This window comes from Populus nigra, chromosome 2 (assembly GCF_951802175.1).
Source record: "Populus nigra chromosome 2, ddPopNigr1.1, whole genome shotgun sequence".
NCBI lineage: Eukaryota > Viridiplantae > Streptophyta > Magnoliopsida > Malpighiales > Salicaceae > Populus > Populus nigra.
The window spans coordinates 43,522,504-43,538,275 of NC_084853.1; the positions used below are offsets into that span (position 1 = coordinate 43,522,504).

General features: G+C 38.2%; 3 protein-coding genes across 3 annotated transcripts; 1 reads left to right on the top strand and 2 right to left on the bottom strand.

Moving 5' to 3' along the window:
• On the top strand, positions 1-2,887 carry LOC133681954 (cytochrome P450 86A8). The gene is made up of 2 exons (XM_062105166.1): positions 1-729; positions 812-2,887. The coding sequence occupies exon 2, from the start codon at positions 814-816 to the stop codon at positions 2,509-2,511; it is 1,698 nt and encodes a 565-aa protein (XP_061961150.1). The 5' UTR covers positions 1-729; positions 812-813; the 3' UTR covers positions 2,512-2,887.
• Positions 2,888-4,238: 1,351 nt separating this feature from the next.
• Positions 4,239-11,009, bottom strand: LOC133682611 (ascorbate transporter, chloroplastic). Its single transcript, XM_062106028.1, has 11 exons — positions 10,764-11,009; positions 9,080-9,588; positions 8,671-8,778; positions 8,313-8,468; positions 7,747-7,962; positions 7,085-7,294; positions 6,714-6,851; positions 6,052-6,153; positions 5,139-5,204; positions 4,807-4,891; positions 4,239-4,690 (listed from the first exon to the last, which is right to left on the bottom strand). Exons 1-11 carry the CDS (start codon positions 10,816-10,818, stop codon positions 4,593-4,595), a joined length of 1,743 nt encoding a protein of 580 aa, XP_061962012.1. The 5' UTR covers positions 10,819-11,009; the 3' UTR covers positions 4,239-4,592.
• Positions 11,010-12,216: 1,207 nt separating this feature from the next.
• On the bottom strand, positions 12,217-15,772 carry LOC133683065 (probable glycerol-3-phosphate acyltransferase 8). The gene is made up of 3 exons (XM_062106573.1): positions 15,351-15,772; positions 14,613-14,925; positions 12,217-13,339 (listed from the first exon to the last, which is right to left on the bottom strand). The coding sequence occupies exons 1-3, from the start codon at positions 15,659-15,661 to the stop codon at positions 12,461-12,463; spliced, it is 1,503 nt and encodes a 500-aa protein (XP_061962557.1). The 5' UTR covers positions 15,662-15,772; the 3' UTR covers positions 12,217-12,460.

Below are 15,772 nucleotides of genomic sequence, written 5' to 3' on the forward strand. Positions count from 1 at the left end.
AAACCACCGAAGTAGTTTTCCGATGATCGTCTTATCAAATATACAACAAGCCATGCATGCTTCTTTTAAGGACCGAGACTAATATTTGCTACACATATTTCGTGTGATCCCGTTTATTTTATACATGATTTCACTCATCACTGTTCCTGCGTCTCTTCTTTTAGTTCCTCAACCAATCTCATTAACTTCTCTTCATTCAATGCTTGAATTATTGACGACCCGGGCGCCCCTCCCCTTGCCTGCAAAATTAGGTGGCGCGTAGAGAGTTTATTTGACATAGATGGAGAAGTCATCTTGATCAGGGATTGCTAGAGTGGATTCCTGTGGGAAATTAAGTGATCATCGTGGCTTAATTTCCTATTTATCTTTCAAAGACTCAACGACCTCTCAGGGCATTTATGGCTCTGCATATGCATTAGATTGTTCAAGAGAGAGATGGTGCAATATTCCAAGAAACCAGTCTGGCCTTAATAATTGCTTTCAATTCATTTCACCTATAAATCCCCTCTCTGTCTCTCTCCACTCTGTACTACACCCTCACTTCCTTCTCTTGTTTATAACTCTCCCGACCCCTCCTCCTTCTCTTCCTAATTATACAATCGCCCATTTCTTTCACCGGCCCATACTTAAGTTTGCTTTCATCATGCACGATATTGCTATGTAATTAATCTTGGTTTTTCTCTGTATCAAGATTTCTCACATTTCAACTCCAGTCTTGTTATTTTTAAGGTAAGTTTCTTGTTAGCAATATCCCAGCTTGAACAGTAACAGGTTCTTGCCTGAGCTTGTTCTTTTATCTTTCAATATACAGTCATGGATATGTCTACAGCTCTACTTCTTTTTGCTGCTGTTACTACTTATCTACTGTGGTTAACATTCATCTCGCGGTCACTAAAGGGCCCACGTGTGTATCCCTTACTGGGCAGTCTTCCTGGCTTGATCGAGAATTGTGACCGCTTGCATGACTGGATCTACGACAACCTCCGCGCGTGTGGTGGTACGTACCAGACCTGCATCTGTGCAATTCCCTTTTTAGCCAAGAAGCAAGGCCTCGTGACTGTCACGTGCGACCCGAGAAATATAGAGCACCTCTTGAAGACCCGGTTCGACAATTACCCAAAGGGACCCACATGGCAAGCTGTGTTCCATGACCTTCTTGGTGAAGGGATCTTCAACTCTGACGGTGACACGTGGCTGTTCCAGCGTAAGACTGCCGCACTGGAGTTCACCACCAGGACTCTGCGCCAAGCCATGGCTCGGTGGGTGAGTAGAGCCATCAAGTTGAGGTTCTGCCCAGTCCTTGAAACAGCTCAGCTCAAAGGCGAGCAGGTTGATCTCCAAGACTTGTTACTTCGGCTCACGTTTGACAACATTTGTGGTTTGGCTTTTGGCAAGGATCCGCAGACGTGCGCACCAGGGCTTCCTGAGAACAGCTTTGCTTCAGCTTTCGACCGAGCCACTGAAGCATCACTTCAGAGATTCATTTTGCCAGAAGTTTTGTGGAAGCTGAAAAAATGGCTTCGACTTGGCTTGGAAGTCAGCTTGAACAGAAGCTTAACCCAGCTTGACGATTACCTGACCAGCGTTATTGATGCACGTAAGAAAGAGTTATTGAATCAACAAAAAGATCGCAACATTCCACATGATGATTTGATGTCAAGATTCATGAAGAAGAAGGAATCCTACTCAGACACTTTCCTTCAACACGTAGCACTCAATTTTATCCTTGCTGGACGTGACACGTCATCAGTGGCGTTGAGCTGGTTCTTTTGGCTCCTCACCCAAAATCCATCGGTGGAGGAGAAAATCTTGCATGAAATTTGCACGGTCCTGATCAAGACACGTGGTGATGACGTGACAAAATGGGTTGACGAGCCGTTAGGGTTCGAAGAAGTAGACAGTTTGATATATCTAAAAGCAGCTTTATCAGAAACCCTAAGGCTTTACCCTTCGGTGCCTCAGGACTCAAAGCATGTAGTTGCCGACGATGTGTTGCCGGATGGTACATTTGTGCCGGCGGGATCTTCGGTTACCTATTCTATATATGCATCTGGGAGAATGAAGACCACATGGGGCGAAGATTGCTTGGAATTCAAGCCAGAGCGGTGGTTGTCTTCTGATGGGAAAAACTTCATCATGCATGATTCATACAAGTTCGTGGCATTCAATGCAGGCCCTAGAATATGTTTAGGGAAAGACTTGGCTTATCTTCAGATGAAATCGGTGGCGGCGGCGGTGCTGTTACGCCACCGTCTCTCAGTTGTTCAGGGTCACAAGGTGGAGCAAAAGATGTCATTAACATTGTTCATGAAACACGGGCTTAAAGTTAATGTGCATAAGAGGGATCTGGAGGGTACCGCGGCAAGAATAATAAAGAAGGGTAAAGAAGGAGAGTCACGCCAGTTGCTGCATGGGAATAATGAGGCAATTGCCGTTAGATATAACGGTGGTGGGTGTAACGGCGCTAGTGATAGTGCTGCTGGGAAGGGAGCGGTGGTTGGGGTTGTTTAAAGGATTTGGTGGATTTGGAGATGTGTATTTAAGAAGGTGAAGGTACTCCATGTGAAGCAAGAGAGACAAATTAAAGGGCAAATATTGCTTTCATTTTCATCAGGTGGGCCATTTCTGAGTAATGTTTCTCACAGGACGCAAGAGGGTAGAGCTTCTCCTAGCTATCTATATATATACAATATTGTTAATGGCGTAATCATCGATCATCGACTTTATTATTTATAGCTTCAAATTAATTTAGCTTTCATAAAAGAGAGAGAATAGGGAGAGGGTATTTTTAACCCATCCGTACGTACTTGAATTTTTACAAGTAGCTAGAGCAAACCTTTGATTTGCAAATTTTTATAATTAAGATTCTTTATGTTCTTGTTTGTAATTCATGTGTATTTCTACTTCATTTTATTTATTTATTTATTTTATTAATGGTCTTTTTGTAAGTGCTAAAGGTTATGAAAATGATTACTTAGTTGTGCTCATAGTGATGGAAATGCTTCATTAATTATTAATTAGCTCAATTAATGAGCTGCCTGCTTGTTCATTCTCTTTTTCAATATTATTACGTGATCGATATATACCAGCTGGTGCGTCATAATTGATGTTGAATTTATGTGTATCGATATATTCTGCGATTAGTAGCTTTCACAAGCTTAAAGGTGGTGCTCGTGCTTTGCATCCCTTCACTATTCTGAAGTGGCTGCATCTTTAACCCCACATTTGATGATGCCTTTTCAATTCTGAACTTATATTAAGACAGCACCTTTTGGATTAGTGGCTGAATAATATATATTATGTTAATATTAATTGATATTCATCGGTATAGCTTAATTAATCAAGTTTTAAGTTTATTTTTAAAAAATTATTAATTTAAATTTTATAAATTTAAAGATCACAATAAACTTTAATAATTAATTAATAAAGGTTACACTAACAATTAATAAAAAAAACAAAAAAAAAAACAAAGCAGTCTCAGGTGCCAAACTTTTAGCCACCGCTCCGTAATCAGCACCCAAAACACTAATTAATTATATATTTTGTCCATAAAGAAAATAGAGACCGGAATCAATCAATCAAACCAGTCAGTGTAAGGTGCTCAGAAGCTATCAATTGGAAAGATTCTGCAAAACATGGAAGAGAATGTATGGGAGCATGATTCTCTAGCTAATATTCCATGGATCATAATATATATAACAGGGAAACTTTCTATCTTCCTTCTTTCAGAAAATCTTACGTCCTACTTCAGGAGTTTGTTACCTGTCCAAGCTGAGCCAATTCACAAGGAATAGAAAGGTTCCTTCAACTGGGATCCTGTGTAATAAGAAGCACGCCTGACAATACCAAATAGCAAATACACATCATAAGCGCTTTACTCTGTCAGTAGCGGTGAGCAACCCAGACATGGAAATTAGGGGCATTGGAAGCAAATAGCACGGCGTACAGGGTACAGCTACACCATTAGCTCTTGGCTCTACAAGCCTCTTTTTGGAGAAACTGCTGGTGGACCAAGTCTTCCATATTAGCCATATATATACACATAGGCCCAGCTACAATTAATAACAACGAAGAACCTCATCAATATGTTAGTTTTGGCATTAATTACTCGAAATTATTTCACAGTTTGTATTGTCAATTTTATTCGGGACTTGGGATTACTGCTCTCTGGTTCTCTTACAAAGTAAAGATTTATATTGAGTTTTCTTAAGCGGATGGCAAGCGATTGGAGCATGGTATAGGTAGGTATATGAGCAAAAATTGCCCATCCTCTACATCAGAACCTTGTAAACATGTATTAATTCAAAGGAAAGGAGAGGAGAGGAGAGGACATTTTTCTTGACAAGGAAAGAAAAGGAAATCAACCTATGAAGAGGTTTTTAAACCAACCCCAAAACATGTCTGCAGCATATTAAGGGCCTCAGAGATGGTAGGAAAACTTCGATGCATTGGGGCATCCTAGCCTTTAATTATTCATCAGGACTTTTATCCTCGCACGTGTGCTACATATGTCCTTTTTGGGTGCTCCTGTCGCTTTATACTTTGGCCTCCTTAGTCATGTAGATGGCATCTTTCCCCATTCTTATATTATTCTAGTCAAGAATTTTCTCTCCAGTTGAAAAAAGGTTCCAGACTACTGTGCCTATGATATAAAGCGCGACGGCCACCTTAAACACATCATCCCAAGATCCTGCAGAAACAGAGATTGAGAAGTAAGCAACAAAATTTGAAACAAAATTATTGAAATGAAAATCCTCACAACAGATGAAAAGTTAAAGAGTTAACTTGCTTGTAGTAGTGTTTTACCTCTTTGGAGTATGTATCCAGTTGCAGCAGTACCAAAGACACCTGCAAGCACTCCTGCAGTATTTGATAGTCCTAACAGAACTCCCTGTAATTGAAATTTTATTAGCTTACTTTTTGACTGCTTTCTTCAAGTTTGTAGACAACTTCTACATAGATTAAGACAGTGATTTTCTGGTTACTGAAGTGTGAAAAAAAAAAAAAAACAGAATAGGCCATCAGAAAACAAGTACAATCCTTTCGTCAATGAACAAATACCAATGGGGCCAAAGCATTTAGAAAATCACAATTAAAGGTATTAACATCTACTCATACAAAAGATTGCAATGACTCACAGCATAACGGGGGCCAATATCTTGGTGATTGGAATAGAGACCGGACTGTGAGAAAGCGTCAGACCCCTGTCATCAACAAAGTATACCAAGGTGAGTTTATCCAAGATTTCTACAAAATAAGAGATCATCCTCATTTTATAATTTCCACCTGCTTGCAGACACATATGGACCAATGAATTCTATTTTCTATTTTCTGCCCTTAATTCGTTTATTTTCTGCATTTTCATCTCATTTCAAAAAAATAAAATGCAGGCGTTTTTGTCCTCCCTCATGGTGGTATTTCACGGCCTATGAAGTTCGTTTGTGCTCATGCATACAGATTAATTTTTCTCTCTTGATTTTCCCACTTAATTTGGTGTCTGTGGAGATGCTTATGGGTTTGCCTTTCAGAAATGAAAAGGAAAGAACAAATGGAAGAGGAAGAAGACCAGAAAGCGAGAAGAGAAGAGTGAAGATATCTATAATGGCAAGAAACCCATATCCAGCTTTAAAACACCTCATAAAAGGAGGTGAACTAGTCTTTCCTTTAGGTGTTCAGACTTCTTGTAACACATCCCCATTCTACATTAAACTTAATGCTCAATTAGAACCTATATGCTTCCATTAAATCAGAGCAAAGGCCACATGAAAAACCAGTTCAGGACAGTATCAAGTCATGCAAGCAGGGTGAATCTTCAAATTCAATTAGTTGGAATTGGATTCAACTTATCATAGCACTTCAAATTCAAATACTTCGATAGCACATGATAGGATTCACAGACAATTCTTCATTAATTCTTTAAAAACAGTAAGTAGAAACCACCTTTTTTACGCTATATTGGATTGGAAGGTCTTAATATCCATGTTATAGTCAGCAAAACAAATATTAGAAGATGAATGAAACTGGTGAAGGTGGCATAGCTCTAGAACAAACCTGACTGCATGCCATGCAGAGTACAGCCATAGCAGGAGTCCTGACGTGGCTGAGCTGTGTAAGGAAGAAGGCCGGGCCTAAAAACCCAATTGATTGCATGATCTGTAATGTTGAAAAATTTTGGAGCAAGCATAACTTGACTTAATGAAAACCTGGTAGCAGAAATTATTGCAAAAAAAGAGGAGTGCAGCGCTACTGCTTTGAGCTTATTAAATCTAATCAAATTATTTACTTCAGCTGATGAGAAATACAGAAGAATCCCATATAGATACTTCTAGTTCAGTTGTGTGCCTAAAGATCCAATTCTAATTGCATGCTCTTATATTTAATCCATATAGTAAGTAAATTTATTTGTCAATGAGAACCATCCATATGGTTAAAGCCGTGGCATTAGTATGGCCTCTCCGTACTACCATTAAGGCAAAATGGCAAAAGCCACTTGGACAACACTAATGCAGTTTGGATGTATGTGACATATCAGTGCATAGACCTACTGCTCCTTTTCTCATCGGAAAACACACAGAACACCAATGTTCTTAGAAACTTAAAATCCTCCTCACCATAATAGGATTATTAGTCACTGCCAATAGCATATATCTAAGTGATTACAGCCTGATAGTACCTAAACACAGTTAAGAATAAGAGCAATATTTAGTCCTTGCCTTCCGAACTGTTGTGATAGATAGACCTCTGCTCACAAGCGTGTCGGCAATCCATCCTCCTATATTTGCAAAAACAGCCATGGTCAACCATGGCAAGACACATAATAGGCCTGATTCAGTGAGATTAAACTTCAAAACCTGACAAAACAATCATAAATGGAAAGAAGATATAAAAAAGTTTATTCATGATTCTAAATAATACATATCAGCAGAAAGAAAAGGGTACTGATATCTAACTGTAGGAAACGGATTTTTTTTCCTGTTGGGATGCACGTGACTTGGTTATTACAAATTTATACTGTTCAGATAGTGGATTAGCTGAAATCACACATCTATAAATAAGTTCAGCAATCTTGCAGTGGATCAATTACCTGATTGTAGTATGTAGGCATCCACGTTAAGAGAATAAAGGTCCCCCAATTATGACAGAAGTGAGAAATGATGAGAGCCCAAACAGGCGCTTTTGATAATATTAACTTCCAAGGAATGACTGAAACAGGTTCCTTTGCTACATTGCCACCCAAGATAAGCTTCTTTTCCTGCGGACTAAGCTCTGGATCTTCCTTCGGTGAGCTATATGCCTGGAGAAAAATTAATAAAAGCAGCTTAAAGTTTTCAAAGTTCAGTTCCATGCAGTGCCACTGCTATAAGAAGTTCTGCATACAACCATTGTTTTCATATTTCAATATGTGCTATCACCAGTCAAGCCCCCTCTCATAAAGTTTCAGGTTGCATACTATCACCAGTGAAACGACTATAAATATGGGGTAGCAGAAATAGATGGTTTCTTATTCCGTTTCATAGAATCAACATCACATCATAAGGCGGTAATGGGTTATTTTGGCCTAATGTGAAAGACCATTCAGTCAAGTCATACAAAATTGTTCTACTGGATATTGCACCACCATAAAGTGTAAGCATATAATTGTCAGTTAGTGTCGTTAATTCTTCATATTTTGTCTAGTGACTTCTATGAACCATACATAGAATTAGAATTTACTGAAAAAAACAGCTTAAAGAAGCATATACTTGCCTTTTTTATCCATAATGCAAACCAGATACTTCCAAGGGAGCCAAATGAGTAGAAGACAGATGCCCACCCAAATTTATGGATTAGCACGGGAGAGATAGCCAATCCTGTGACAGAGCCAAGATACATCCCACTATATACTAGGGCAAGTGATCTGCTTCTCTCAGACACCGGAATCCACTTGGAAAGAATGTTATTCATGGCAGGCATAGCGACACCCTGTACAACAAAGCAAATCATAAGATGAAAATCCTCTATCTGCTTGCCAAAAAGCTAACATCACCCTTTTGAATGCAAATGAGTTGATTCAAAGCAAATCAAATTAAGAGAATTCCCATTTCCTTTTCTTTTTTAAGAACCAAAAAATAATTAACAGATAAAGTATCACACGATATTAGCTTAAGACAATATAGCAATCACAGAGAAGGAAAGCGGTGAAAACATGATTGGAATTTCATAATGGATACCGAGATTAAAATCATTCATCTAGTTGCGATTTTCTTCTTTTTGCAGTATCAAAATGCTTATAAATATTAGAATTATGTCAAAAAAAATACAAATAAACCAACCTCTCCAATCCCCATGAAAGCACGTGTGATAAGCAAAAAAGGAAGCCCAATTCTTGCCGCAATAGGCGTCAGTATTGTAGCTATCGACCACCAAACCACTCCAAAACCCAAAACTACCTTTCCACCAATTCTATCTGCCCATATGCCTCCAACAATCTATGTGCCACAAAAATGAAGTGTTAAGGTTAGATAATGAACTGGGAGAGTTTTTTTCCAGTTACTGGTTCTTGAGATGGGAAAACATAAGCATACTTTGAAACAAGTGCAGATCAATTATAACCACGAGTGCATGCTAATGCAATAAAAACATAGTCATTTTTCATGTATCTCTTACATAGTCTTGTTCTCCAGAGCATACCTGAGTCAGTAGATAGCCCCAGAAAAATGAGGACTGAATTAAACCAACCGTGGCACTGTTCCAGTTGAACTCTTGTGACATGGGAAGTATGGCAATGCTCATGTTAACCTACAATTAGCATTTGAATAAAGTAGCACGTTCAGATGACAGGTTCAAAGTACAATAAATAACTTGTATAGCTCAACTAAGTGTCAATTCAAAAGTAGTTCAGTAATACTTTGAATTGCTCAGGGCAGCTTGAGGCACCTTGCGACTAAAATGAATGTTAAGCTACTTGAAAATTAAAGTACCTAACTTCCTGAAGGTTTTATCTCTGACACACGGAATATGAAACATGTTTACTTGATCAAGAAACTTTAGACCTCTGTGACATGAAAAAAAGAAAGGAAAACCTAAAAGAAGTGCTCACTCGGTCCATGTTGCATAGGAGAAATGCCGTAAAACAGAGTAGTACAATCACCCATCTCTTTGGAACCTGTTCCCACCAAGAAGATGCTAAAACAACCTCACTTGACCCCTCTGCTGCCTTCATGGAGTCCACAGCTGCCGGTTCTGTTATGTCATACTCCTCGGATTTATAATAAGTACGGGTTCTAATCGCCTTGACATGATTGAAATGCTGGCATTTCCCCTTGTTTGGTCGAAGCCAACTGCCGAGTGAGGGATCCGCAGAGAGACAACACTTGCATCTTCCTCTTCTTTGCTGGGGATAAGTGGCTAATGGTTTCAAAATTTTTTCATCTAAATGACCAGCAACTTGAAGAAATGAGGAACATGAGGATCCAGAAGTGAAACCATTAGCCATTTGGCAATGTAAGCTTTCGTAGAAGATGCTGCCCTGTGCATACCGTGCAGAAGCAATGCCTGATCGCTCTCCCCTATGACGTGAAATGGCTCTTCCTGCTGGGCAAACTTTGCCTGACAATATCAGAAACTCGATGAAACTGGTTCCCCTTGAAAACCATATCGATGCAGATAGAATTTAAAAGAATTTTGATCAAGCAGCATTTAGCATAAAGTTTCAGCTATATGCACAATTTAACGTTGAAGAAAACAAAAACAGCAGATAGTGCCATAAGGTAAAGGAAAAATGGGCAACTAACCAACTCAGCAAGCACTAAATAGTTTGAATCAATTGTTTATCTAAGCATATGAGTTATAATTCAATTGGCATGCTATATTCTCAATTCCTTGCTAGACTCAAGTTCAAGTATTCCTCAAAAGAAAATGAAAAAAACAAATAAAAATCTAAAATTGTTCTTCTAAAACAATGAGGCCCCGCAAGAATCCATTACACAGCGCATATCATATTCGACCCGCCATTATGTTGATGTGTCACAATCTGATCGGTCCTGTCAGAGTACCGGACCTAATCTGATGCGGCGGATTTTCCAAAGCTACTAATGAATAAATAAACAGAATCAATTTAAACTTGACCAATAAATGCTGCTTTAATTATAAAATAATTCAGAAAATATGTTTCAAAAGCTGTTAGATAGAAGTCACTACACAAAGCCAAGACAATCTTTAATTTCTAATTTTCATTATCTTAAATAAACTAAACAAGCTTGTAACCAAAAACAAATCGATTAAACTAGCTGAGACAGAGTTGCATGCACAAAAAATTCTGAAAAAAGGAAATGTTGCATTGATAAGTATTCTAAAAACTTCACATAATTTAGTTGTAAATCCAAACATATAGACAAAATTCATCACTGATCAATAATAAATATGCAGAAAAAAATCAATAACTAACTGCATGCAACTTGATTTCAAGCTGATTACACATGCACACATGTAAATATATTACGTAGAGATTTCTTTCAATAATTTTACACAGCCTTCTCCGCTTCAAATTAGAATTCAAATCCCAAAAAAAAATTCAGCTACAAAATTCTAAATCAGTAAAATAAAGGCATCACATTTCATAGCAGGAAATTAAAGCTTGCAAAAATATACTAAAAAATGCAGTTCCAAACTCCTCACGCGACAAACACAAAAAAAAATTGAACAGATAAAAGTGAAGATAAGTTCAAAAAATGAAAAATAAACTAACAGAGGTTTAAGCTAAGAAAGAAAGAAAGAAAGCCCACCTGAGCCTATAAAGGAACCGAAATTCCGGTTCGAAATGAAGCCACCGATAGCCATTGCTCAAAAACCTTTAACTAACTGACAGGAGCTAGCAGAGAACTATAGCATTCGAGAGCACAAAGATGGAAGGTTGAATTTCGAAATAAGACACCGTATTTTAGTTTCTTCTTGCCAAGCTCTGGTCTTTTAGTCCAGAGAGGATAACGAGATTGAAGATTTTCTCGACGGTTATTTATTTATTTATTTTTCAAAAGCGGGAAAAATCTCAGTGGTGTATATGCACGGAGATGAGGGTGGAGAGATTGACACGTGTCATGTCATCCTCGTGAAGGAGAGGTTCCCAATAGAAAATGCCAGAATTATTTAGATACCCCTCCACGCAAGTGGAAATGGATGTGGATTTTTCTGGCTAGAGTTTGTAAATAAGGGATGGTAGTATGGTGATTTTGGAATGTTAAATGGAAAAATATGAACTACTTTAAAATATATTAAATGATATTTTTTATTTTTTAAATTTTATTTTTAATATTAACATATTAAATCAATATAAAACATTTTAAAAAAAAATTATAAAAAAATCAATTTTTTATAAAAATAATTTCCTACTGAAAAAAAAAATCAAGAAATGCGTGTGGACCGCTATTTCTCCATCGCAAAAGTTCCTCTCGGATCAACGGAAAAGTTACAAATAAATGGAGATGATGGTGTTTTTATTATTGGAAATTAGGGAATGGAAATGATTTACAAGGACGTGGTATTTCATAATTTTGACACGTGGAAAATATTTAAATTGTGGTGATGTGACGAGGGGAATCTTCGCCAAGGCATCAGATTTAACAAATTCTCAACCACATTATATATTATAAAAGAACTATTTCTTCCAAATTATTTTCATATTTTATAGGCTGTCTTTTTTTAACATCTTTTTCTTGCATTAGAAAATGAATTCCCAAGGGCCAGCTGTCCTCCGGCGCGATCATCTTTTTGGAACGGTGCTCGACTAGTTGTGGTTGACGACTTGACGGAGCTCCAGTGGACTCTGTTTGAATTGTGGCCCATATATCATCAAGGTTTCATTCTCTTTTGGGCTCCTTCAAAACTGACCTTAGTGTTTTTGTTCCGTGACAAAATCATTATAACTAATTATTATGAGTTAAGTAATGTAGATTTTTTATTAACAGTTTTTTAAGTGACCATAAGTAATTTACCAATATATTTATATTATGTATTTTGTTTTTATTATTTATTTCAAAAACATGTGTTGATTTATCAACGATTTATTTGGAAAATAATTACTTGCTTAAATAACTAGGTGTTATGTATGAGCAGAGCTATAAGATTCATCGATAATAAATATTTTAAGTATATTATTTTATATATTATAATTTTCTGAAATAGAACACCGAAATGAGACGATGCATGTCAAAGATTTTCGTACCAGTAAAAAACCCGGAATAACATTCAAAACGATAATAACATTAATATCAGTATTTGACCAATAAATAAGCAATTCTTGACAACCTAAATTCTTCAATTTTAAACTTCGAAATAGATCACGTTCAAAACAACTTTATATCGCATGACACAACAACCTAAATTCTTCCTCAAACAATGACTTGAAAACACCAGATCACTAAGAGCCCTCCAATCAACTCCTCCATTAACCAGAGTTCCCTTTGTTAAATCACAAGCCAGCCTTTTATTTTTTGGCATTGTGCATTGACTCGACCTTACCATCATTCCCACCAAGCAACAGGTACTTGTCCTTCCTGGTCAACCCAGTGTTCTCGAATCCTAACACTTCACCCAACACTTTCTGCACATAGTTTGCCACCTCGATCGAAGATTTGCCACCAGCCTTGACCGTCATTTCCTCTGGCAAGCGATCAAGGAATGTCACTTCGTAAGTTGGCCTCGGGTTCATGAAGAAAAAATAAGGATCCCAGAACTTGACACCACGCACGGTCGTGCCATAAAACATGTTTTGTTTACAATTGACTGCCACGGGCACAATCCTATCACTCAACTCTGCAAACAATGCACTAAATCGCAGCAAGAACTCCTCACGACAAGTGGTTCCCTCCGGACACACCACTAGATCACCCTTTTGAAGTATGGATGATATTCTTGCAGCATCAGCCGCGCGATCACGAGTCAAAGCGATGGCTGGGATTGGTGAAAGAAACCTCGAGAGACGGCTTACGCTGTACGTAACACACGAGACTTTGCGTCCGAGTGCTATGGCTATGATAATTGGATCCAGGGCTGTACGGTGATTGCAAACATAGAGATTTCCTGGGGTCCCAGGTGATGGGGCAGGAGGTGGGGTCCCACGAATGACCAGGTGAATGCCAAGCATTTCGTATGTGTACCGTACGATGCGTTCTGGGAGTGGGAGGTTGAAGTAGACGCGAATGATGGAGAGGATGAATCCAAACGGCAACCAAATGTAAGTGATCAAGGCATTGAGTGGGTCTGGACGTTGAACAAGACGGCCATCATGGAAGATGATACGATTTTTGAGACGATCCCGCGGTAGTGGAGTCGCTGATTTGCTGCGATGCACCATGTAGCCCTCCTGTTTATCACAAGTTAGGAAGCACCAGATGGAAACACTCATTTCCTGAATATATATATCACTTGTGTGTGTTTCGTAAATATGTGTTAGAAACCAAATAGCAGCAACAACGATAATATATATTGAGATATCATTACTATTAAAAACATATTTTAGTTATAGTTCGATGTAAATTTCATATCGCTATATTTACATGAACGGATTGAAATTATAGCCGATAGCTTAAAATTTATCTATTTCCCAGGTAGTTTGTACTTATTCATTGCTTCTGGCTCTCCCTGCACTCTCCTATGAGACAAGAAAGAGTGAGGCTTTAAATTTCAATTCTACTCGTAATTGAAAGAGAAAAAAATTATCACCGATACCCTTTTTAAAAAATACCATATCGGATTTTATACGAACTTTAAGATTGGGCCAGCAGCAAAGAGCAAGAACAAACTGCTCAGAAAACAGAACCAATTGTAGGGTCTAGAGGCGATTGAAGATGGGCCCACATAAATCAAGCCCAAATACTCTTCAACTATATCAGCGGCTGCTGGCCCGATTTTAATAAGAAAGCTAAATGCTTGTAGTGGACCACCTAATCGTTTAGCTGGCTGCCGTACGCTGGCAGGTAGGTGGATTGTTAAGATTGCGGGTCCCGTGAATTTAAGACTTCAGCCTGCCCATGGCAAATCTTATCACTTGTTTTTATTTATTTTTAAGACTACCTTTACCTTTTTACTCCCGACATTTAGCTCAGGGAGACAATTGACTTTGCCATTGTTTCCTGATTTACCTAGCCATTTACCACTTACATCTTTATCAAAGAAACAAGATTCTAAAATGGCAGCAAAAGAAATTACAAATAACACAAACATGTATGAATGATTTTAATACAGCAAATAGTAAGTCATGCTTTAATAAAAATGAAAAAGATTGTAACATCATCTCATTAGAAACACCTACAGGCACACCAATCTCCCCTGTCATGCTTCGCACAAGTGCGATACCATCATGAGAGAGATGCTTAATGATAATGAGGCCTTACTTGCATAGTTTGGTTACTTGCCAGATAAATACTAGGATGATTATGACAATTGACCTTCTTCTATATCATGTGATTAGTTTATTGGCAAAAAGGTCAACATGTTTTTTATACGACGAATGCAGAAATGTTTTAGTGAGATTACATATGAACAATTAAGTGGATAAAGTTCCCTGCGCCATGTATTCGACTTGCAAAATTATGGTATTATTAAATTTGGAGAGGTAAGATAATTAAAGCACAAACCTTGCAAAGGGACATGAAATCATGATCAGTCTTGCGGTCACCAATACCAAGATCCGGTGCTTCCTCTCCAAACTCCTTTAAAACAGCCAATTCTTTCCACTTGCCCACCAGAACACCAGGCTTCTTAACAAAACCTGTAGCCCTCTTGGTCTTCGGGTTCACTTCAATCTCCGTGCCCAAAACCTTATCTCCGCCGAGAAAATCCTTCACAAAAGGCTCAACCATTATAGTTGGATTTGCTGTCACCACCACCTTTCTCTTGCACCTATCAAACACCTCATAACTCTCCGATCTAACATCTGCAGCATAAAACCTACCACGACAATAAACTCAGTTAATTAGTTAATTAGTTAATTAGCATTAATGATAAAACTACTCCCAAAACCCAAATATTGTTAATCTAAAAACAATTTCATTAAAAGCTGAGTCGACCCGCAAGAAAATGCGAAGTCCATTCACATGAATAGCACGGGAAGGTTATTAAGCCAGGATCAAAGGGAGTTATTATTATACGGGAGCACCACTGACCACAGAATTTATATAGCCGTTGACTAGTTTTGTTGACCTTTGTATTTTTCTTCACCAAAAAGGCTTCAAAATCCATGTCAAGCGATCACTTGATTTTTTTTTATCAGTAAAATTTTTAAAAAATTTATGAATAAAGTATATATTGAGATTGAGTGACTCCAGAAGCAGTAAAAAGACTTAGTATTGAACGGCAATTTAAATTTCAATTACCTAGGCAATACAGCGCGTGAAACAAGTTCAATATCACGGATCTTGAGCCCAGACATAGAAATGAAGATTAATATTTGTATCCCCAAGGCTTCAGATATGAAGAGGTAAGACACGATGACGATAGGCAGTGAAAGAAGTAAAACAAGACCACGCAAGAGGCTTCCAGCTTCAACAGCAACAAGCATAAAGTATGGAAACGAGCTACTCGACACAAGGAGTGTGCCATCAAGATCCGCTGCTATAGATTGGTGCGTCGTGCCGTTACAGGCAGTTATCGGCGGAAATTTTTTTGCCGGTTTCGTTGGCGACATGGTAACTGTTCGCTCTAAACTCAAGTGTTTTTAAGCACCTCTCTCTCTCTCAGCGTAACTTCTCCTCTCCTCTCCTCTCTTTTTGCAGAGTCATGAAGCTGAAGTAGGAGA

Bases quoted from the DNA above. Each gene is read 5' to 3' on its own strand.
- LOC133681954 (XM_062105166.1), top strand. From the start codon at position 814: ATGGATATGTCTACAGCTCTACTTCTTTTTGCTGCTGTTACTACTTAT.
- LOC133682611 (XM_062106028.1), bottom strand. From the start codon at position 10,818: ATGGCTATCGGTGGCTTCATTTCGAACCGGAATTTCGGTTCCTTTATA. The intron at 5,205-6,051 runs GTTTGTTCTAGA...TGTTGATGACAG, and splicing joins TCTGCATGGCATGCAGTCAG to GGGTCTGACGCTTTCTCACA. The intron at 4,892-5,138 runs GTGAGTCATTGC...TTTCAATTACAG, and splicing joins ATATTGGCCCCCGTTATGCT to GGAGTTCTGTTAGGACTATC.
- LOC133683065 (XM_062106573.1), bottom strand. From the start codon at position 15,661: ATGTCGCCAACGAAACCGGCAAAAAAATTTCCGCCGATAACTGCCTGT. The intron at 14,926-15,350 runs GTAATTGAAATT...TTGTCGTGGTAG, and splicing joins TCACGCGCTGTATTGCCTAG to GTTTTATGCTGCAGATGTTA. The intron at 13,340-14,612 runs GTTTGTGCTTTA...TGTGATAAACAG, and splicing joins ATTTCATGTCCCTTTGCAAG to GAGGGCTACATGGTGCATCG.